The sequence below is a fragment of the Bradysia coprophila genome (genome assembly GCF_014529535.1).
Source record: "Bradysia coprophila strain Holo2 chromosome X unlocalized genomic scaffold, BU_Bcop_v1 contig_212, whole genome shotgun sequence".
NCBI classification, from domain to species: Eukaryota; Metazoa; Arthropoda; class Insecta; order Diptera; family Sciaridae; genus Bradysia; species Bradysia coprophila.
Genome location: NW_023503310.1, coordinates 108975 through 132521, shown reverse-complemented (window position 1 = coordinate 132521; position 23547 = coordinate 108975). Strand labels below are relative to the sequence as shown.

The 23547-nt window shown below is 37.7% G+C and overlaps 1 protein-coding gene across 1 annotated transcript; it reads left to right on the top strand.

Moving 5' to 3' along the window:
- The first annotated feature begins 13425 nt into the window (after positions 1-13425).
- Positions 13426-17418, top strand: LOC119069029 (pancreatic lipase-related protein 2-like). Its single transcript, XM_037172899.1, has 6 exons — positions 13426-13562; positions 13627-14048; positions 16603-16681; positions 16735-16935; positions 16991-17219; positions 17274-17418. The coding sequence occupies exons 1-6, from the start codon at positions 13520-13522 to the stop codon at positions 17338-17340; spliced, it is 1041 nt and encodes a 346-aa protein (XP_037028794.1). The 5' UTR covers positions 13426-13519; the 3' UTR covers positions 17341-17418.
- Positions 17419-23547: the final 6129 nt, after the last annotated feature.

Below are 23547 nucleotides of genomic sequence, written 5' to 3'. Positions count from 1 at the left end.
CAGGTACTCTCCATTTATCTTTATTCCCATTTTCTTCTTCTTCTTCTTTTTCAGCCTGTTTCTATCCACTGCTGGATGTAGGCCTCTCCAACTTCTTTCCATTTCGTACGATCCATTGCCATTTGCTGCCAGTTTGTACCTGCAATATTCTTAATTCCGTTTGTCCATCTCTCTGGTGGTCTACCTATAGCTCGTCTTTTATATGGTCGCCAGTTCATGATCTTTTTGGTCCAACGTTCGTCTGTCCTTCTTGCAATATGTCCCGCCCAGCTCCATTTCAGAGATGCTATTCTTTCCATGACATCAACGACCCTGGTTTGTTGTCGAATCCATTGATTCGTCATTCTGTCTCTGAGTGTTATTCCAAGCATACTCCGTTCCATGGCTCTTTGTGTCACTCTCAATTTTTCTTCGGATGCTTTCGTTAAAGTTAACGTTTCCGCTCCATAAGTGAGCACTGGAAGGACACAAGTGTCGAAAACTTTGCGTTTCAGACTATTATTAATTTTGCTTTTGAAAATTAGTCTGAGTTTTCCGAACGCTGCCCATGCAAGACCAATCCTACGTCTTATTTCTGCAGTTTGGTTGTCCAGACCTAACTTCAGCTTATGTCCTAGATATACGTAGCTGTCGACTCGTTCAATGACAGTGTCACCAATTTTGATTTCTCTATCGTCCCCGATGTTGGTCATGACTTTTGTTTTCGATAAGTTCATCTTGAGGCCAACTTTGTTTGCCTCTTCACTTAACTGTTGTAGCATAAGCTGAGCCTGACCTAGATTCGCTGCTATCGGTACAATGTCATCAGCGAAGCGGAGATTGCTCAGGTACTCTCCATTTATCTTTATTCCCATTTTACTCCAGTTTAACTTCCTAAAAACACTCTGCAGAATCGCCGTGAATAATTTCGGTGAAATGGTGTCACCCTGCCTTACACCTCGGCCAATTCTGAATTTCTCTGTGCTCTTATGAAGTTTTATACATGAAGTAGCATTTTTGTACACATATCGAATTGTGTTGGAGTACCTTGAGTCTACTCTACATTCGTCTAATGCGTCCAATATCGACCATGTTTCCACTGAATCGAAAGCTTTTTCGAAGTCTATGAATAGCAAGACTATGTCGATGTTGTATTCACGACACTTCTCAATAAGCGTTCTCATCACTTGCAAATGGTCGTTTGTGCTGAAACCAGATCTGAAAGCAGCTTGTTCAACAGGTTGGTAGAAGTCGAACTTGTTAGTGTTCCTCTTCGTAATGATTTTCATAAACAACTTGTAGAGTGTTGACAATAGGCTTATGGGTCGGTAATTTTCCAGCTTTGTTATGTCTCCTTTTTTATGCAGCAATGTAATTACCGCATTTTCCCAAGCTTCTGGTACTTCTTCCCATTGGAGACATTGATTAAACAAAGCCGTGATTGCCTTTAATAAGGAGTCTCCACCTAGTTTAATGGCTTCCACTGGAACACCATCTTCTCCTGGAGACTTTTTGTTTTTCATCTCGGCTACTGCGGCCTTGACTTCATCAACAGTTATGTCGGGCATATCATCCGATCCCACGTTTCTTATTATTGGTCTATCTTCGGTTTCTTCCGTTGGACTCTGTCTTGCTGAAGAAAACAAATTCTCATAAAATTCTGTTGCAATGTTTAATATCGCATTTCGATCCGTTTGGATCATTCCTGTTTTGTCTCGTAATTTGAAGATTTCTTTTTTGGCGTTTGTCATTTTTCTCCGTAGGACTTTCATATTGCAGTTAGCTTAAATTATGTTTTGAGCCAATTGGACATTATATTTTCTTTCATCTGATCTCCTTGCTTTGTTGATACTTTTAGACAAGTTCCGGTATTCCACCGAATCTCGTCCTCCGTTTTTTACCAACTCTGCTCTGCTTGCGATCAGGTCTAATGTTTCTCTGCTGAGTTTTGATTCTTTCCCTTGGACGGATTTGCATTTGGATTTCATGAAACCCATTAGTGTATCGACGATTTTGGTATTCAATTCGTCCAATGTTTCACATTGATTGTTGACGTTATCTAATTCGGCAGTCATTTTCGTAGCAAATTCTTCATTTTGTGTGTAAAGCCGTTGTACGTCAATCCTTTCACTTTTCTGAACTAGTTGTGATCTTTGAAATCTGGTATTTAACGTGACTCTTGCACGAACCATTCGGTGATCACTACCTGTTGAAAAATTGTTTAGGACCGTAACGTTCTTAACGGTTGACTTACAGCCAGTTATGATGTAATCGATCTCATTTTTCGTTACACCATCTGCACTAGCCCAAGTCCATTTACGTTGAGGCTTTCCTGCAAAAAATGAATTCATTGCGTACAAATTGTGTTGCTGTAGGAAGTTGAGTAAAACATTTCCACGCTCATTTCTTTGGTCGTTGCTAAAACTGCCAATAGAAACTTCGGAGTCTTCTTCTCGTTTTCCCCAGCTTCGCATTGAAATCACCGATGAGATATTGGTAATGTGATGGGTTTTCGTCCAGAGCTTTCTCGACATCTTCATAGAATCTTTCTACTTCTTCGTCATCATGGGTGGACGTGGGTGCGTAAACCTGAATTAATTTGACACTGTATCTGCTATTTATCTTCAGGCTTACGTATATCACTCGATCGGATATGCTTTTCGTGTGAGTTATGCGATCCGACCACCGCTTGTTTATGAACAATCCGACACCGTGCATCAGCATCTGACTGTCACTTCCTCGGTAGAAGAATGTATGCCCTGATTGTAATTTCAGGCATTCCTCTCCAGGTTTTCTCACTTCGCTCACTCCCACAACATCCCATTTTATCTTTTCTAGCTCTTCTTCCATTTCTTGCATTTTTTGTCTTGACGACAATGTTCTGGCATTATATGTGGCAATGTATAATTCGTTGTGGCTTCGTTTGAAGGTTTTTAGCATTAAAACACCACGCTTGCTACTGCGGGTTGGTGAGTATGAAAGCTTTACTTTGCTCGCCCCCGGTAATCCCCGAGCTCTGACCCGCGCATTTCTGCACGTACCGGGACCACAGTGCCTATCAAAGTGCACAGTGCCCGACGGGGTAGTGTTACTCTTTTTGAACATTCTTTTCCATAAAGCTTTGCCCATTCTTTTGAACCTATCTGAGCAAAAGGTTATTGACGTCTTTTAAAGGACGTCGTTGAAAAGCTTAACCTAGTAGCTAATAAGAATTCTGGGATCGTTCTATCCTTGGGCTTCCTGATCGTGTTGTTTCGCCTCAACGTTGGTCCCTTAACCCCAATTCTTTCGGCTTCCAACTCACGATTCATTCAGCCTTAAGATTGATCTATCTAATCCTATCTTATCTACTGCTACGTCCTCGTTAAACTTCATTCCCTCCACTCTTTTTCAAACTGGCTTGGGACAGTCTTTGGCGGTGTTTATTCCCATTTTACTCCAGTTTAACTTCCTAAAAATACTCTGCAGAATCGCCGTGAATAATTTCGGTGAAATGGTGTCACCCTGCCTTACACCTCGGCCAATTCTGAATTTCTCCGTGCTCTTATGAAGTTTTATACATGAAGTAGCATTTTTGTACACATATCGAATTGTGTTGGAGTACCTTGAGTCTACTCTACATTCGTCTAATGCGTCCATATCGACCATGTTTCCACTGAATCGAAAGCTTTTTCGAAGTCTATGAATAGCAAGACTATGTCGATGTTGTATTCACGAGACTTCTCAATAAGCGTTCTCATCACCTGCAAATGGTCGTTTGTGCTGAAACCAGATCTGAAAGCAGCTTGTTCAACAGGTTGGTAGAAGTCGAACTTGTTAGTGTTCCTCTTCGTAATGATTTTCATAAACAACTTGTAGAGTGTTGACAATAGGCTTATGGGTCGGTAATTTTCCAGTTTTGTTATGTCTCCTTTTTTATGCAGCAATGTAATTACCGCATTTTCCCAGGCTTCTGGTACTTCTTCCCATTGGAGACATTGATTAAACAAAGCCGTGATTGCCTTTAATAATGAGTCTCCACCTAGTTTAATGGCTTCCACTGGAACACCATCTTCTCCGGGAGACTTTTTGTTTTTCATCTTGGCTATTGCAGCTTTGACTTCATCAACAGTTATGTCGGGCATATCCTCCGATCCCACGTTTCTTATTATTGGTCTATCTTCGGTTTCTTCCGTTGGGCTCTGTCTTGCTGAAGAAAACAAATTCTCATAAAATTCTGTTGCAATGTTTAATATCGCATTTCGATCCGTTTGGATCGTTCCTGTTTTGTCTCGTAATTTGAAGATTTCTTTTTTGGCGTTTGTCATTTTTCTCCGTAGGACTTTCATATTGCAGTTAGCTTCAATTATGTTTTGAGCCAATTGGACATTATATTTTCTTTCATCTGATCTCCTTGCTTTGTTGATACTTTTAGACAGGTTCCGGTATTCCACCGAATCTCGTCCTCCGTTTTTTACCAACTCTGCTCTGCTTGCGATCAGGTCTAATGTTTCTCTGCTGAGTTTTGATTCTTTCCCTTGGACGGATTTGCATTTGGATTTCATGAAACCCATTATTGTATCGACGATTTTGGTATTCAATTCGTCCAATGTTTCATATTGATTGTTGACGTTATCTAATTCGGCAGTCATTTTCGTAGCAAATTCTTCATTTTGTGTGTAAAGCCGTTGTACGTCAATCTTTTCACTTTTCTGAACTAGTTGTGATCTTTGAAATCTGGTATTTAACGTGACTCTTGCACGAACCATTCGGTGATCACTACCGGTTGAAAAATTGTTTAGGACCGTAACGTTCTTAACGGTTGACTTACAGCCAGTTATGATGTAATCGATCTCATTTTTCGTTACACCATCTGCACTAGCCCAAGTCCATTTCCGTTGAGGCTTTCCTGCAAAAAATGAATTCATTGCGTAGAAATTGTGTTGCTGTAAGAAGTTGAGTAAAGTATTTCCACGCTCATTTCTTTGGTCGTTGCTAAAACTACCAACAGAAACTTCGGAGTCTTCTTCTCGTTTTCCCAGCTTCGCATTGAAATCACCGATTAAATATTGGTAATGTGAAGGGTTTTCGTCCAGAGCTTTCTCGACATCTTCATAGAATCTTTCTACTTCTTCGTCATCATGAGTGGACGTGGGTGCGTAAACCTGAATTAATTTGACACTGTATCTGTTATTTATCTTCAGGCTTACGTATATCACTCGATCGGATATGCTTTTCGTGTGAATTATGCGATCCGACCACCGCTTGTTTATGAACAATCCGACACCGTGCATCAGCATCTGACTGTCACTTCCTCGGTAGAAGAATGTATGCCCTGATTGTAATTTCAGGCATTCCTCTCCAGGTTTTCTCACTTCGCTCACTCCCACAACATCCCATTTTATCTTTTCTAGCTCTTCTTCCATTTCTTGCATTTTTTGTCTTGTCGACAATGTTCTGGCATTATATGTGGCAATGTATAATTCGTTATGGCTTCGTTTGAAGGTTTTTAGCATTAAAACACCACGCTTGCTACTGCGGGTTGGTGAGTATGAAAGCTTTACTTTGCTCGCCCCCGGTAATCCTCGAGCTCTGACCCGCACATTTCTGCACGTTCCGGGACCACCGTGCCTATCAAAGTGCACAGTGCCCGACGGGGTAGTGTTACTCTTTTTGAACATTCTTTTCCATAAAGCTTTGCCCATTCTTTTGAACCTATCTGAGCAAAAGGTTATTCGTCCTTCCTGGCTTCGTGTTGTTCCACCTCAACGTTGGTCCCTTAACCCCAATTCTTTCGGCTTCCAGCTCATATTCATTCAACCTTAAGATTGATCTATCTAATCCTATCTTATTTACTGCTACGTGATAGATTGCGAATCGACAAAAGAAAACCAAATTTATTAATAAAATGAAATATTTAACTTCACTTTTATATAATTTACCTCAGAATCAGATTGTCTTTTTAATGAATTTTTCTAATTACTTTCTTTAATTAAAACAAGAAAAATCTTATATTTTTTTTCGTGCTTCTAAGTGTTTACCAAAAAAAAAAATTATTTCAATGATATTACTTCTTGGAAAGTTTGTTTTATTTAATCACTGATATACTCTTTCAAATTCTGTAGTATCTTATAAATCCAATCCCGGCAAAAACTCTTTCAGAGCAAAGTTGGACGCAGTCTACAGTCTATATGTGTGATAACTTCTAAAACAAGTGATATCGCTAGAGGTGACGCTGTCAGCGTCGTTACGCAAAATTGAATTTCACAGCCAATTAATTGAAATTAGCTGATCTAGTTTTCCAAACCATTCGCCAATTTTTTTTTTCAGAAAAAATTTTAACCAACAGAATTTTGACTGAAAAATTTTCAACAAAAAATTCTGCGTCGCATGTGGCAGATTAAATGTTCTCGTAGGTTTGTCCGTGAGCATCTGCCACTTTGCGACGCAGAATTTTTTGTTGAAAATTTTTTTAGAAGTTATCACACATATAGACTGTAGACTGCGTCCAACTTTGCTCTGAAAGAGTTTTGCCGGGATATCAGTCGTTTTAGAAGTTAAGTCGGAAGTTGACGAAAGTTAGAGGTGTGTGCCGGTTTTAAAATAGTCGGCGACTGGTAAGGGATGAGTTGCATAAAGTTGTTTTAGTAACACGCTAATACGTACCAATGATGAAATGGTCCATAATTGTGAACAAAAATAGTGTTGATAATCAAGTCTCCACATTTTGTCTCTTTTTATACACTTTAGGATATGCAAAAATTTCAAAAGTCTTTTTGTTACGCTAATTTTGCACATCTTTGATTTGAAATGTTTCAAGTATGTGCATGTTGTCAAAATTCGCAATAGTAAAGTCTACCTCTACACAGTAATCTTTGCATAAAATGCGTAATGTGCAGTGCCGCATCTAGTATACTCATACTCAGTGCTCCGGACCATTCTAACCTAGCGCACTTACGATCTATATCCATAGGATACCAATATTAGTTGTAAGACGCCGCTCAATGAAACCATATTTTACTTTGAAGTAAAAAAGTTGGTGCAATATTACGTCTTCTTGTGAAGATGTGACACTGTTAATTTTTTAAGTTATGGACTATGTATGCAAATGATTTTATTCTGCCGCTATTTTGAGCATAAAAATGTTTACACTAATTATGCAAAAATAAAAGATATCAATAAATATCGTTTCATCTATAAATTTATTCATTACTTCATATGAAACCTTGAAATATGTTTATGAACATTGTAAGAGTAACATTTGAAGTCGTATTCCAAATTTTTATTAAAATCGTTGTAAATGTTGCACACATTACAAATGCAAATAATATGAAAACCTAAATTCTATATAACTTAACGTGTAGAAACGCTTTCATAGAAGAGAACATATACATTTTTAGCCAAACGTGGCCAACGTTTTGTCGTTAAGTTTGTATCATTGAGAAGGTGTCATTGATTCCGAATTGTAATGTAAGCTGTGTAGTGACCGCTATGTTGACTATTCCCTGAAAATTTGACGAAATTCGAAAATTTGACGAAATTTGAAAATTTGACGAAATTTGACGAAATTCGAAAATTTGACGAAATTCGAAAATTTGACGAAATTCGAAAATTTGACGAAATTCGAAAATTTGACGAAATTCGAAAATTTGACGAAATTCGAAAATTTGACGAAATTTGACGAAATTCGAAAATTTGACGAAATTTGACGAAATTCGAAAATTTGACGAAATTCGAAAATTTGACGAAAATCGAAAATTTGACGAAATTCGAAAATTTGACGAAATTTGAAAATTTGACGAAATTTGAAAATTTGACGAAATTTGAAAATTTGACGAAATTTGAAAATTTGACGAAATTTGAAAATTTGACGAAATTCGAAAATTTGACGAAAATCGAAAATTTGACGAAAATCGAAAATTTGACGAAAATTTGACGAAATTCGAAAATTTGACGAAGAAAGTAATTCTCTATCTGCCACCATTCAAGAAATATCTCCAAAACCCCAATTGACCCACACATTTCCAACTTTCGACATTTTTCGCAAATGCCCTTCTTTTCTACTCGTAAAACTCTGAGACTTTGCCGAAGAAAGTAACTCTCTATCTGCCACCATTCAAGAAATACCTCTAAAAACATAATTGACCCACCCATTTCCAACTTTCGACATTTTTCACATATGCCAATGTGTTCTACTCGTAAAACTCTGAGACTTTGCCGAAGAAAGTAAATCTCTATCTCTCATAAGCCAAAAAATATTAGTCCTTTCATCCTACGCTCGAGTAGCTCAAAATTTGGTCACTCTGACCACTCTAGCTCAACCAAATCTGCACCAATTTTTCTAATTATTTTTTTGTTCGATTCGTGTGGCGAATACCTTTCATTTGATGGGTCACACGCCCCTGCAGGTTTCAATACAGCTGAGCTACAGCTGCAAACGCGTTCCCGACCCTCGAAAACCACACTCAGAAACCACTTCGAGGCCAATAAAACAAAATTCTGGTTTTTCCTGGGGTAGTGGCGTATCACATTTTCATTTTTATGCCCACCCTGAGGTTCCTGCAAAATTTCATGGAGATTGGCTGACTAGTTTCCGAGATCGACCGTCGATAGATAGACAGATAGACAGATAGACAGATAGACAGATAGACAGATAGACAGATAGACAGATAGACAGATAGACAGATAGACAGATAGAAACATACAGAGTAAGTTGAAAGATTTTGATTGTTTGGAAAACGTTAATTTGGTGCATTTTCTATCAAAATGACCAACTTCAAAACGATGTATCTCCGGCAATTTTAAAGTTACATAGTCGAGTGATAGCTCGTTTTGCTCGTATTTGAATCGCGAATAAGATAGAATAGGATTTGTGGTGATACAGGCCAAAGGAAAGAAACTTAAATTCTCGCCTATATATAGTTGCCGCGTCTCAAAAAATTTTCTTCGTTCTTTTTTTGGAAGTTAGACTGCGTCAAGTCCTCCGCTATCGCTTCGGACATGATATTTTATCGGAATTGACCATAATTCATGTCCATAAATCATCATAATTGTTTTATATTCACAATTTACAAGAAAAGAAAAACAAAATTATTGTACTTAAGGCCCGTCATTGGGAAATGACAGGACAGTTTCCCGAAAATGTATGCAAAAATTTATCACAAAAATTCACCGAAAAAATTCAAAGAAGCTCACCTCTGATACTTTCCATTGTATTCGGGCATAGTCTCTTTAGGTCGCCAAGGCATATTTGAACACTAAACACTTTTCACTCGATGCAAAAACAAGAAGTTTTTTTTTGTTTTGTCGCAACAACAACACAGAAAATATTTCGACACAACTGTGACACTCCGCTACTATACGTACTGGAATGAATGTTTGCTGTGTTCACTTCGGCGGTAAAATATCTTCATTCAAAAAAGTGTCGGACATATTATAAAAATCATGAAACAGTTGACAAAGGGTAGCGTATACAGTTAATAATGCTCATCGACCATATTTTAAAGCTTTACGTGAGCTCAGCGGACATTCTTTCAACGATGGGAGAGCATTTATTAAAAATTTAGCCTCTCGTAAGACTGCACTGAGCGTAAATAAATGTTCGTTTCTCTTTAGTAAGCTAAGAAGACTTCGCGAAGTCTAATTATGCCACCTCTTTGAATAAAAATATCGGCTGAGGTCGAATAATTCTCCGCTGAGCTCTAATAATTCTTCGCTGAGCTTTAACAAACCTCCGCCGAGCTCTAATAATTCTCCGCTAGGCTTCAGGAAGTGTCCGTTAGGCCTAAGGAAGTTTCAGGAAGGCTTAATGGAGCTAATCGGACACTCAGCGGAGATCTGCCAAAGCTAAGTGGAGTCTTATTAAATCATAGCAACAATTATTAGGTATCCGCTGATGCTTATTGAGTGTTCGCTTAGCTTCATTGCCTTACTACTACGTGCTAAGGTCTGACGGACTCTTACTGAAGCCTAGCGGAGAATTATTAGAGCTCATTAGAGGTTTGTCAAAGCTCAGAGGAGAATTATAAGAGCCCAGCGGAGGTTTGATAAAGCTCAGCGGACAATTATTCGACCTCAGCCGATATTTTTATTCAAAGACTTGGCATAATTAGACTCAGCGAATTCTTGTTAGCTTACTAAAGAAGTGGGAAAGGTTACAATTTTAATAAATGTCTACCATCGTTGAAGGGTCGGACACTTTTTTGAATGAAAATATTTTACCGCCGAAGTGAACACAGCAAACATTCATTCTAGTATCTTGGGGTGTTGAGCTTATGTAGAAATTTATGAATAATACTCGAGAGCTCAGTGTTTTCGACTGATCGATAATTGATCGATATGGATCGTTTTTCCATGTAGCCATTGAAAATGCCAGCGATACGTCGGCGAAATATTTGGTGAAATATAATCGAAAACACTGAGCTCTCGAGTATTATTCATAAAATTCATTCTAGTACTTATAATTGCGGAGTGTCACAATTGTGTCGAAATATTTTCTGTGTTTTTGTCGCGACAAAACAAAAAAAAAACTTTGTTTTTTCATCGAGTAAAAAGTGTTTTAGTGTTCAAATATGCCTTGGCGACCTAAAGAGACTATGCCCGAATACAATGGAAAGCATAAGAGGTGAGTTTCTTTGAATTTTTTCGGTGAATTTTTGTGATAAAATTTTCCACATATTTTCGGGAAACTGTCCTGTCATTTCCCAATGACGGGCCTTAAAGCTGAATATTCCAATTCTTGTGTATTCTGGATGTTCCATCGAATGAGTTCTGGCTGCTCCTGTTGCTGTTGTTGCTGCTACTATATCGTCACTGGGTTGTCGTGCATTATTCGTCTTGGAAGTCAATCACCTCTACTAAATATACTCATGTATTGCTGCATACTCGAATTGTTTCAATGATTCAATGTTAACGTTGATACTGTTTTTAATACGCTTCTTGTGCTTGCATATTTTCTATAAAAATTCCAGTCCACTTTGTTGATATGTACACAATTTTTTTTTTAGTTTATAAATTGCGTATCGGAAATTTCGGTAATTCATTAATTGCACAAATGTTTTTTATCAAATGTTTCATTGTTTCGACATATTTTCCATCAATGCATTTTACAACTTAACCTTTACTCGGTTTCGTCTAGTGCCCCGAAGAGCCGCGTACTTACAGTACACCTAGATTACTTTTCCTTTCTTAGGTTTTTGCTCCAAAAATATTTCTATGGAAAATAAAACTGTAAGATTGTTTCATTTTATTTAAGCCAAAATCTTTTTTTTTTTTCACAAGAACATCACCTCACAAATTTTTCCAAGTTATTTTAAATTAATATTTCGTCTAAGGTCTAAGTCCACAACATTTTATTTTTCACAAAATTTTTCAAAGTGTTTTATTTTAATTATTGAAATTTTTCTAAGGCCGCTTTGAAAAAAAATCACGCCAGAAATTCGTACTGGCTTAGGATCGCCATGAAGAAATATTAAAAATCACTTCTTTATTTTCAAACACTTTATTAGAAATTAATTCAATTACACACAAAAACACAATGTCACTTTTAGTATGGTTAATTCTAATAGTCGCGGGTCGGGTGAGACAACTTAAGACAAATTAAACTGAATGAATCCTTAGCTAGCGTTAAACCTTTACTTATAGTGAATTTAACATTGAAGGTATAGCAAGTCGTAAAAAACCCATTAAATTTTATTGTTTTTCCATATGCGCTTATTCATAAAAAACCAAGATTTTCATCTTCGGAATTTCTTAATTGTTTTTCTCTCTAAGAGGTCTTTCTCTTGTACTAGTTCAATCATACATTTTCCATATAGTCAATGTATTTTGAATTTCTCATAAATCAAAAGACTTTTTTGAGTAGAAATACTCCCGCAAGCATTTGGCGGTTATTTAACGAATATTGAAAATAAAATGCAATCGACAATGGTATACAAAATTCTTGTTGCATCATCTTTAATCGCCTAACTTGCTACTATAATGATAATCTATTTAAAGGCGTTATCTCAAAATTAAGTAGTATGAGATCTTCAAGAATTATTTGAATTAATTAATGATTGAGAAATAATTCCTTTACAGTTCGTACCTCGACAGGAAATGGATCTTTTCAGCACCAGTCCTAATTTTCCTTACTCGCTCCGCTCGTAAGGAAAATTTAGGATTGGGGCTGAAAAAATCTTCATTTGATACGAAAAATACTATTTTAGAACAAGTGACGAAAAGTAGGACTTTCCGTTGCCTTTATTGCGAAAAACGTTGTATCCAATTCGATGATAAATGCTTTTTTAGGCACACGATGTGTATTGACACACTGGGCCTACAGCCTCTTGTGCCTAAAAAAGCAATTATCACTCGGTTGTGTAAATAACTACTGCATCATCTTTATTGCATTTCGTGTATTAGTGGATCGCAGTGACAAGAAAATATATATTCATTTTCTTTTTCATTTTATTAATGTGTGCCTGTGTACCACGAATATTTTTAGTTAAAAGCAGTCTGTGCGAAAGCTTATTTGAAATCTTTCCATAAACTGCTTTTGTCTTAAAGTAATTTGTGACGAACATCGAACAATACTGCTATACTGCCGTAATATGCATAAGACTAAACATTTTTCAAAACAAAAAAAAATGTTTTGAAAAACGTTAAATTGTTAAATTTAGTTTAAACATCTGACTCAACGAAAAAGCTAGAACATTCGTTAGAAACTTTCAAAGTAAAGCATAACCGCTAACGTTTAACTTTTAAATGTGTGCTCGACCTACTCATTTTTCTAGTGACATTCAAACGTTATAATCCTTCTGACCCCCACCTTCAGTTATGTACGAATAAACCAAATTTTTCCGTTTTCTAATATCACAAAAAATGTCATCACAAAATTTATGTGATAACACAAATATTTGTGACAACACAAAATATTTGTGACATCACAAATAATTATCACAAATTGTCATCACAAAAATTGTCGGGTCTTAAAGGAGGTACAATAGAGACCCCATGTTACGATGACAATGGAGTCCCAGGGGCGGATCCAGCTTTTATTCTGACTCGGGCGGTTAGAAGACAATAAATTTTTGCCTGGGCGATTTTCGTTTTGACAATTTTTTTTCATATAAAAATCTTCTGACTCCCGGCGACCGCCTCGACCGCACATAGGTGGATCCGCGCCTGTAGGAGTCCTAAGAGTTTGTTCTAATGTTTTAGCAGGTTTAAACGCAAATACAAAATAAAATTTCATATTGACATTTAAGTATTAAGTATTAAGTACTAGCCGGCCCTGCCATCGAAAAATGCGCTAACATTAAATACCGTCGTTCGTTACATTTCACATAAATAATAATCATATACCTTTGTTTTGATGATAACAGTAAATTAATGCATTAAATCAGATCAATTAATTAAATCTTAAAAAATTTCATTATTTGCTTTTGAGCTGATGCTAATCGATTTGGTGATAACCATAACACATACCGACATTTTTTGAACAGATTATTTTTGAAAACTTTCCTTTAAAAAACGGGTACTACACTGTTGTTGGCTTTAATGAAGTTTGAGCAGCTCCAGGATGTTCTTGCCAATGTTTTTGTGTCTTATTGCCGTTAATTCTTGTAAATTCGTGAAACATATCTATTTACCTATTACAAATCAACTACTTTTTTTACATTTTTTTAGTGCTGGCAATGGAAATAGATATACCAAACCCGCCACCAGAACAACAAGATGCGGAATGGGTACTGATACCAGACGAAGATGACCATCTTCATTTAGTGAATGTTCAATCGGCGTTAAATGAACCGCAGCCAAAGTTCAATGTAGAAATCGGTGTTATATTTGAACTGTACACCAGATACAATCCGCACATTGCGCAAATTTTGCGACCAGATGATTTAGTTTCATTAGCTAGCTCAAACTTCAGTCCTAATCGTCCGACACGGTTTGTGTCTCATGGTTGGAATTCCAAGGGAGACTTAACCCACTCATTTTCAAGAGCATACTTTCAACAGGGTGATAACGATGTCAATTTCATTGCTATTAATTGGCAGGCTGGCTCCAATACTATTAACTATATCTCAGCCAGGAACCGTGTTAATTTGGTAAGTTGTTTTAACAGTGAATCGGCAAACGTTTCGTGACATAGGAACCGGCAAATCATCTCAGGATTACAGAAAAATATCTCAAAGTATTTGAAAAATGTACTCCAACTTTTTTGTCAAACTATTATACCAGGGTTATCAGGGTTATCAAGTTCAATATAATATGTCGTTTGGTGTCAAGTGCAAGTGCAAAGCATCTGCTTATTGTTTTAGCCACGAACCCGCAAAACTTGGGCAGTCAAGGCATGCTTCAGTAAATTTGAAGCTCAGAGTCTGAACTCAATAGCTACCTGTGACACATCAAATGAAAGGCATTAACGAGTAGAACAAAGTTGTTGAACGTTGTTTTTGGATAGGATGCAACGTGGGCTTGTTGGGAGGGCTACAAGACTGTTACTTAGCCTTAAGTGTTTTTATACTATAAATCAAGATAAATGCAATAGATTTACGAAGTACAAAGGGGCTTATAGGATTACGGTGCCGTGCGTAATTGATGGAATCCGAAACAGACAGTAAGGGCGAAGCCTATGTTCAGAGATGACGAATCCACAATTAAAATTTTGTCTGTCTGTCTGTTACGTCGATATCTTGAGTAAATCAAATCCAATTTCAATTTTGTTTCCTGAAAGCAGGCCCGCACTGGCTTTACTGGGCGGTGCCCGATGCGCCTTTTGCTTTTTGGCGCTCCTCAGACCAATTAAGTTTATTTAGGCGCCTCTGCCCTTGGTGTTAACTAGGTGCAGGACGGCAAGCAAATTTGAACGGATTTCAATGGATGTTTTTGCTTTAATAGATAGGTATTGACCGTACCAATAAGGGAAAAAGATAATTCGGTTCATCGGAGCGTGACCTAGGTCCCTTGGAGTGAGTTCATACCCGGTTACTCGGCCGTACGGTGAAGTTAGAGTCTTTAGCCCCGTACGAAGTACAAAGGGGTTCATAGGATTACGATGCCGTGTACAATTGATGGAATTCGAAGGAGACGGTAAAAGAAAAGTGTTTGCCGATGTTCATAAATCCGAAATAAAAATTTTGTCTGTCCGTCTGTCTGTCTGTCACGTCGATATCTTGAGTAAATCAAACCGGATTTCTAAAATTTTGTTTCCCTGAAAGATAGTCGAAATAGTGAGGCTAAGTTCGAAGATGGGCATATTCGGGTCGGCCCTTCGTGTTATCTATGGCAAAATAAACGATGGAACAGTAAATAACACTCATAAGTATTGTCAATACCAATCCCAGAAAAAAAGTTTTTAAAAATCAAGTGAGTGGACCGTGAGTTAAGGCCTTAGAAGTGAAAGGCTACTTGGCCCTATGTGTATTTTACATATAACTCGAGTAAATTTGATCCGTTTTTCCTAATTTTTGTTTCATTTGAAAAGTAATCGAACACCGAATAAAATGTTGTTGTAAAAATTTAAATTTTGGTCCTTGGACTAAGGCTGCTACTAGGGCTCTATGTGTATCTTGCATCTTGCATATAACTCGAGTAAATTTCATCCGTTTTCAATAATTTTTGTTTCATTTGAAAGGTAATCGAACACCGAATAGAATGTTGTTGAAAAAAATTAAATTTGGGTCCTTGGACTAACGCCACTACTAAGGCCCTATGTGTACTTTACATATAAATCGAGTAAATTTCATCCGATTTTCGTAATTTTTGTTTCATTTAGAAGGTAAACGAAGGGCAAATAGAATGTTGTTAGAAAAATTAAATTGTTCCCCCTATGTGTATTTATACTCAATAAATTAAAATTTGAAATTTTTGTTACATTTGAAAGAAACGTAGTACGGGATTTCGTAATTGAGCTATGCACAATTTCTAAGATGTAAACATTTCATAATAATTTTACTTTGACTACGTTTACGCAATAGACTTACGGTCAAAGTAGGGCGACAGACGCACTAGGAGCACATACGCAATATATATACGGGTTCGTACGGGGCTCAGTCGAAGCAAACGCTCCGAATGTTCTGACGGCTTGTTTTCTATTACCCTGCTAGGTGCTTTGAATATCACCAGCTGGATCTACGAACACACACTTATTGTATGATAAACAATCAAAACACATTCTTAACAATGTGTTTACTTCATTCATACGTGTTATGTGTGCGCATAGATGACGTCAACGTAGAAATACATTGTGTGTAGGTTGTCTTTGAAAAGTTTACAATAGGGTGTAGCGGTTTTTACACCAGCTAGTGATATTCAGCTGGTGATATTCAGCTGGTGATATTCAGCTAGTGATATTCAGCTGGTGCTCATTCTGCACATAGGAAACTTTTAGCAATTGTACGAAGAGAAGGATGCCTTTTAGAAATTGTAATGCAATAAACCGAAAGTGTGGCCAAAAACAGGCGTATATTATAGAAAATTATCTGATGTACGCCTGTGTGGGCGTTGGGCGAATAGTCTATAAGATGTCAAAATGTCGATATTTCGATAATTATCAAATTTTATTCGAATTAATTTATCAAAATATCAATAATTATCAATATTTTTGTATTTCATTTTTGAAAGAAAAAATTGTTTTGTGTTTTGTGTCTTTTGAAATAGGTGGGGCCTCATGTTGCTCGTATGGTTGACTATTTGGTGGAATTTGGTGGAATGAATTTGGAAGACGTAATTTTAGTCGGTTTGTATAATAAATAATCGTGTTTTACTTTATTATTCATTTCTGAAACATAGGCCACAGTCTCGGTGCCCATGTCGTGGGAATCGCAGGCAAAAATGTTCGTAGTGGATTATTGCCAAAAATAATAGGTCTAGATCCGGCCAATCCATTATTCAATTATAGAAACCCAGCGACCAGAATCGCTGTCGGAGATGCAATTGCAGTGGAAACGATTCACACAAATGCTGGTACATTAGGCTTTTCGGCGCCCTTAGGTGATGCAACTTTATTTTACATGTCTTTCGCTTGGCTAAAACATCGTGATTCTAGGTGATGCTACTTTCTATCCCAATGGTGGTCGAAGTCAACCCGGCTGTGGAATTGACTTAGCGGGATCTTGTGCGCATTCGCGAGCACATGAATTTTACGTTGAAAGTATCAACACGCAAACACATTTTTATAGTTATCCATGTCAATCGTATGACGAAATACGTCGAGGCAGATGTACTGTAACTGGAGAACAACATCGTATGGGTGGTGATCCTGGCAATCAAGGAACGTAAGTTTTTGATCAATTGCCGGTCGGATTGTAGCTAAAATGAAAAAATTGCAGTGCACATGGAGTGTTTTTCCTCGAAACAGCTCGTCAAGCACCTTTTGCGTTGGGTCGTTCGTCTTAATGGTTGTAATAAAGAAAAGGGAAAACAAATTCCCTTTTTTGACTCACTCAAAATAAAGATCTTCGTACTAAATACACACTGACAAAAAAGGTTTTCTTCTTTTTAATGTTAGGACCCGTACGAAGTACTGGGGTCTTATAGGTTTACGCATACGTTTGTAACACGTCGAATTGGACTCCCTTAGTAAGGGGAAACCTCTTGTGGTTGTCTAGAGATGCCAAATCCGCGAAAAAATGTCCGTCTGTCCGTCCGTCCGTCTGTCTGTCTGCACGATAACTTGAGTAAAACGCATCCGATTTTGAAAATTCTTTTTTTTCCCGTTTATTAATGTCAAAAGACAGGCTAAGTTCGAAGATGGGTGATTTCGGGTCGACCCCTGCCGATCTGGGGCCCAATAAGTGCTTTAGGGTTTTTCGAAGATATCTCCGGACATTTTAACGCTACACTCGTAAATGATACATCAAATGAAAGATATTTACAATACCGATCGACAAAAAAAAAAAGTTTATAGAAATCAGATGACCGACTCGTGAGTTAGACCACTTGGTGTGAACCAGGCACAGGGCGGCAAGCAGTTTTTGCTTTTAGGTCGGCCAAATTTGAACATATTTCGTCTGTTTTCGCTAAATTAGATAGGTATTGACCGTACCAATCAGGGAAAAAAAGTTTATGAAATTATGTTCACCGGAGCGTGAGCTAGGTCTCTTGGAGTGAGCTCTTATCTGGCTACTCGGCCGTACAGTGAACGTGGAGCAGGCCTCTAACACCTCCTTATTTCCTTATTTTTATAAAAACCTCCTTATTCCTCCTTATTTTATTAAAAAAACCTTATTTTCCTTATTTTTCGCATATTTCATAGACCGAAATCAAAATTAAGAAAAAAATTTGCTGCGCGGCAAAAATAAAAATTTTATGTATTCAACTCGCTATGAAACAAGGCATGGGAACGGGCAGGTCGACAAAATGTTATTGCTGGGATCTATGGCAAATAGGTCACTGATAAAGAATAGTTTGAGTGATAAGCTTGATTTTTTGAAATTCTCGGGTTATGGGCATCCTAACCTCAAAAATTGTGTTTTTTCACATATTTGACATCGCCTAGCGGAAAGTAGTACAAATTAAATTATAGTTTCTTCGGCAATTCGTCAGAGTATTGTATTCTGCACAAAACTCTCCATACAATTAAGGGACTTTTTTAAAAAAAAAATCTTCTTAAATGAAAAAACTCTGAGTCAACGAGAAAACAAACTTTTTTATTTAAATTGCACTTTGTATATACGCATATCGATATCTTTGAGGACGTGTTTGATATTCAAATCGGATGATAATATTTGTTGGTAGCGCTGGACGGTTTCCCGAGCGGTGACTTGTAAGTTTTGAGCGGTGACTTGTAAGTTTTGAGCGGTGACTTGCAAGTGCCGAGCGGTGACTTGTAAGTTTTGAGCGGTGATTTGCAAGTGCCGAGCGGTGATTTGCAAGTGCCGAGCGGTGATATGCTGATATGCTGTACGGCGACATTTCTACCGAGCGCTGACCTGTACGTGCCGAGCGGTGAGTTGTAAATACCAGGCGGCGACATTTATACCGAGTGGTGACATATAAACGGTAAGCAGTGACTTGAAATACCTAGCAACAACTGAGAGTACCGGGCGGTGGCTTGTAAGTGCCGAGCGGTGGAAATATATGCTGTACGGCGACATTTCTACCGAGCGCTGACCTGTAAGTGCCGAGCGGTGAGTTATATATACCAGGCGGCGACATTTATATCTATAAACGGTAAGCGATGACTTGAAAGTACCGAGCGGTGAGTCAAAAGTACCGAGCGGTGAGTCAAAAGTACCGAGCGGTGAGTCAAAAGTACCGAGCGGTGAGTCAAAAGTACCGAGCGGTGAGTCAAAAGTACCGAGCGGTGAGTCAAAAGTACCGAGCGGTGAGTCAAAAGTACCGAGCGGTGAGTCAAAAGTACCGAGCGGTGACTCAAAAGTACCGAGCGGTGACTCAAAAGTACCGAACAGTGACTTAAGTTAACAAGCGGTGATTTAAAAGTACCGAGCGTTGACTTGCAAGTATCGAGCGGTGACCTGAAAGTACTGAGTGGTGACTTGAAATAACTGAGCAATGACCGAAAAGTACCAATCGATGACTCAAAAGTACCGAGCTGTGACTTCTAAGCACCAAGCAACGCGTTTTATGCACCGAACGATGACTTATAGGAACAGATGGATGACCTACAGGACTTGGTATTCACCGAGAAATGACTTATAATTTTCAATGGATGATTTTTAAGTGCAGTGTGAAGTCTTTCAAGCACCGAGCGACAAGTTTAGTAACCGAGGAATGACTTTCAAGCAGCGAGAGATGACTTCTAAGTACGTCTTTTAAGTACCGAGCGATTTACCTTGAAAGTTACAGTGTAAGTTCCGAACGAAAATCTGAATGAGAACTGACTGACGCGATGTTTTATTAGAGATAATTGAATAGCTCCACCTTTCCCAATGGTCTTTGCCTAGCATAAATTAAAGACCTTGGACATACACTTGACGTTGCAGGGTGTGCAACATATAGATCAACTCAATTTCAAACCTCAACGAAATCTGTCCATGAAAAACACGTACCAAGTCAAACTTAATCTATTGCGAAGAGCATTCAATTGGTGGTTACTTCGAACGTCGCGTAGTAATGAAACGAATTTTTATTCAACTCGGGTGATCTTTTTTCTTCAAGCATTTTTTTTGGAATTACATCATTTGAAGTCAAATTTAAATTATCATCATTAAAGTTGAAGTACAAAAATTTTGTGTTGCTCGGGTATCCATTCGAATTGACCTTCTGCGCTCGACTTTTCCCGTCTGAGTCCGGAGGATAGACAAATCCAGGAGAAAATTTTGCATTCTTTTTGGTTGAAAATTTCATCCAACCAAATCGAAGCTTAAGCAAAATTCCACGACAAGCAATTACTATCGGATCATCAGTCTCGAACTCCTGAAATATTTATTTATAAATTTGTCAGTCAATAATTTACATCACATTTTTTTCTGGTTCAGTTTGTCTATCATGAAGTTCGATGCTACTGTCTTTGCCGACTGTCCATAGCTAACATAATTGCTGATGGTGTTATGTGCAGGACTACTGGAGAGTAGCAGTGGTACAATAGAAGGAAAGGAAATGTAAGCCATGGAAAACGTTTAATGAAACAGATTAACTGTCTCGGTCGAGTCAGTAGATAACCATGGCCTTTTCGTTGAATTTAAAAATAATATATGTATCTATGCCACCGGATGATAAATTCTTTTTAAGGACTAGGTGTTTCTTGCCACAGGTGGCATTTGAAAGAATTTATCACTGGCTGCAATACGTCCCTAAATAATTATCACCATCATATTGTTGAACTAACTGAATTGTAGAACAAAAAAAATGTTGGCAGAGACACTAGAATATAAATAGGAATGCTTTACACTCCAGTGTTCTGGAGAGAGAGTTTTCTTTAAAGAAAATTCTAGATTCTGGAAAAGTGATTTTCGGTTATATTTTAGAGTTCTCTTACGAAGACTATTTAAACGTTGGACTAGAGCGTAGCTAGTTTTACTTTTTAGAATTGGTTTTCTACTGTTTTGTGTGAATAGCACCACATGAACCACAACAATCAATAAATAGAATCAAAACATACCTCGTTACCTGGATCTCCTGGCATTTCGATTTTCTTTCGACTTTCGGATGGTAAATCGGCCTGCCGTTCAACATCTCTGGTTTTTTGTATGTCTGCTTTCACCGGAACCTCTTCTTTTCCGTACTCAGAATGGATATCAACTCTTTGCGTTTCTATTTCCATTCGGCTTTCAAAAGTCATATTGACTTGTATTTCAACATCTTTAGTTGTTTGTGCATCTGTTTGCACTTGGACTTCACTCCCGTACTCATAATGCCATTCGACTTGTAGTTCCTTATCTTCTTTGCCAGTGATGTCCGTCTGTGTTTCCATGTTTGAACATTGTTTTTTTGATAACATGAACCGCAAATCTGTAAGTTCGATATCTTTGGAAGCAGTACGGTCATTCAAAGCAAGTAGCTCCTGTTGCAGTTTTCTGTTTTCATCTATTGTTTCCAAATTCGATTTTTCGGCTGTAGCTACGCTTTCTTCCAGCGCTTCAATATATACTTTTAATTCGCACACTAAACTGCTGCTATCTTCTTGGAGTAATTTCAGTTCCTCTTGTAGTTTCTGGTTAGTGTTTGCGAGAATGCTCAGTTCAGCGTCTTTGCTAACATTCAAATTCTGAATGTGAGTTTTCAATTCCATAGTTTCTTCTTTCATTTGTTCATTTATGACAAGACTCGCCGACAAGTCATTCTCAGATTGTGTTTGCAGCTTCGAAATGGCGTCCACACCCTTTTGCAACGCAATAATAAGGCTGGATTGTTCATCGCTTCGTTCTTTCAAAATCTGATGGTCATTAATCAAGTTATCCTTCGCTTGCAACAGTTCGCTAGATGATGCTCTGAGACTTGCAATTTCGTCATCTTTCTGTTTGATTACTGCATTGCGTACTAGATCCTTCAACTGCCCCATTTCTTGTCGCATCTCGAGCATAAATACTTGCATTGAATCTGTGAAGAAATGAGATGTTTATCTCAAATTATTTCTAAAGAATGGAACTGTGGTTATAGAGAGAGACAAAATATAAAATAAGCTGAATGAAACTAGACGGATTATGAACGTTACAGAAGAAGGATAATTTGGGACGTTCAGTACAGCCCACGAGGCAACGTCTTGAATTGTTTTGAGAATCCGGAAATCTTATAGAAAACTCGTAACATTGCACTGGAAAGTTTACTGAATATATTGTGGCTAACGAAATTTTTACAAGTTCGTTCTGAGATGAACTAATCATAATCCCAGGAAAAAAAATTGAGCAAAATTGAGTATTCATTTTAACATTTGTTTTTGACCTCCGAATTTGAAGTTGCACAGCATATTATTATGGGTCAAAATATTTTCGAAATATAAAACCAACACCAATCATCAATATCTTTCATTTTAATAACTCACCGACGCATGGTTGACCACTGGTGACAACCTCAGGATCTTCATGCCTCACGTTAACATTTTCTTCATTCACAACATCGCTTTCGATTACAATTGTTTGTACATGTTCTGTCGTCGATTGAGAAGCTGTAGACAATAATATTAAATTAAATTCATTAAAATTGTGAAACTGCTGGATTTTGTTAATAAATGGGAGGTCAAAAACTATTTGAAACCGTAATTTAGAGGTGAGTGGGCATACCTAATTTTTATGCCCGCCCTGCCCAAAGCCCAATAATTTAAAAAAAGCATGCCCACGGCGCAGCCCATGCCCAAGAATCTTAAAAAGCATGCCCACTGCCCAGCCCATGCCCAAGGCCCACATAGGAAATTTTCGCTAAAAATGTGAAAATTGTCAATCTGAGGCGAAACCGATGTTGACAGCACAGTTGGAAACACGATTTTATGTGCGATAGCTGTTTTAAAATTCCTTGAATGAATATTACATCGTACGGAAAGTCTAGTCTGCACTTAAGACTTAAGTTTGTGGGATCACACATTTTTGAAAAGTGCCCATGCTGCGCCCTATGCCCACGAAATTGTAAAGTGCCCATGCCCATGTCCCGTGGGAATGCCAATGGGCGTGGGCAGCCCACTTTTATGGGCAGCCCACTCACCTCTACCGTAATTTACAAGGAGTTATATGGCAATTAAGTATACGGTGGACGTTAGTAGCTTAAAAATATTATAAAATAATTATTTTGCTTTGTTGGTATGGAAGGACCAGCTGATATTATCTGTATTTCGTTGTCAGTTATCTCTTCTACTATCAAAATAGTAGATTATTCACCTCTGTCCTAAATGTTTATTTTGACGATTTGAAAATTATGTACTGAGTCGTAGGCGTGGTACATAATCCAAATCGTCAAAATAAACATTTAGGACAGAGGTGCATGCGCTATTTTATCTGCCGCGATCAGATATATCGAGATAAACAAATTTGCCCTAGAGGGATAACATCGAGATTATCGTTCAAGGTAGATAAATATTTGTGCTTATATTTGACCTGAGAGGAGCAAAGATGCCACTAAGAATTGTGATTGCTTATTAGAAAGATGTCAGAAAGATTCTATGGGCTAAGAAAAAAATCACGAGATTTTTCACGCTCAGATTCAATGTTGAAT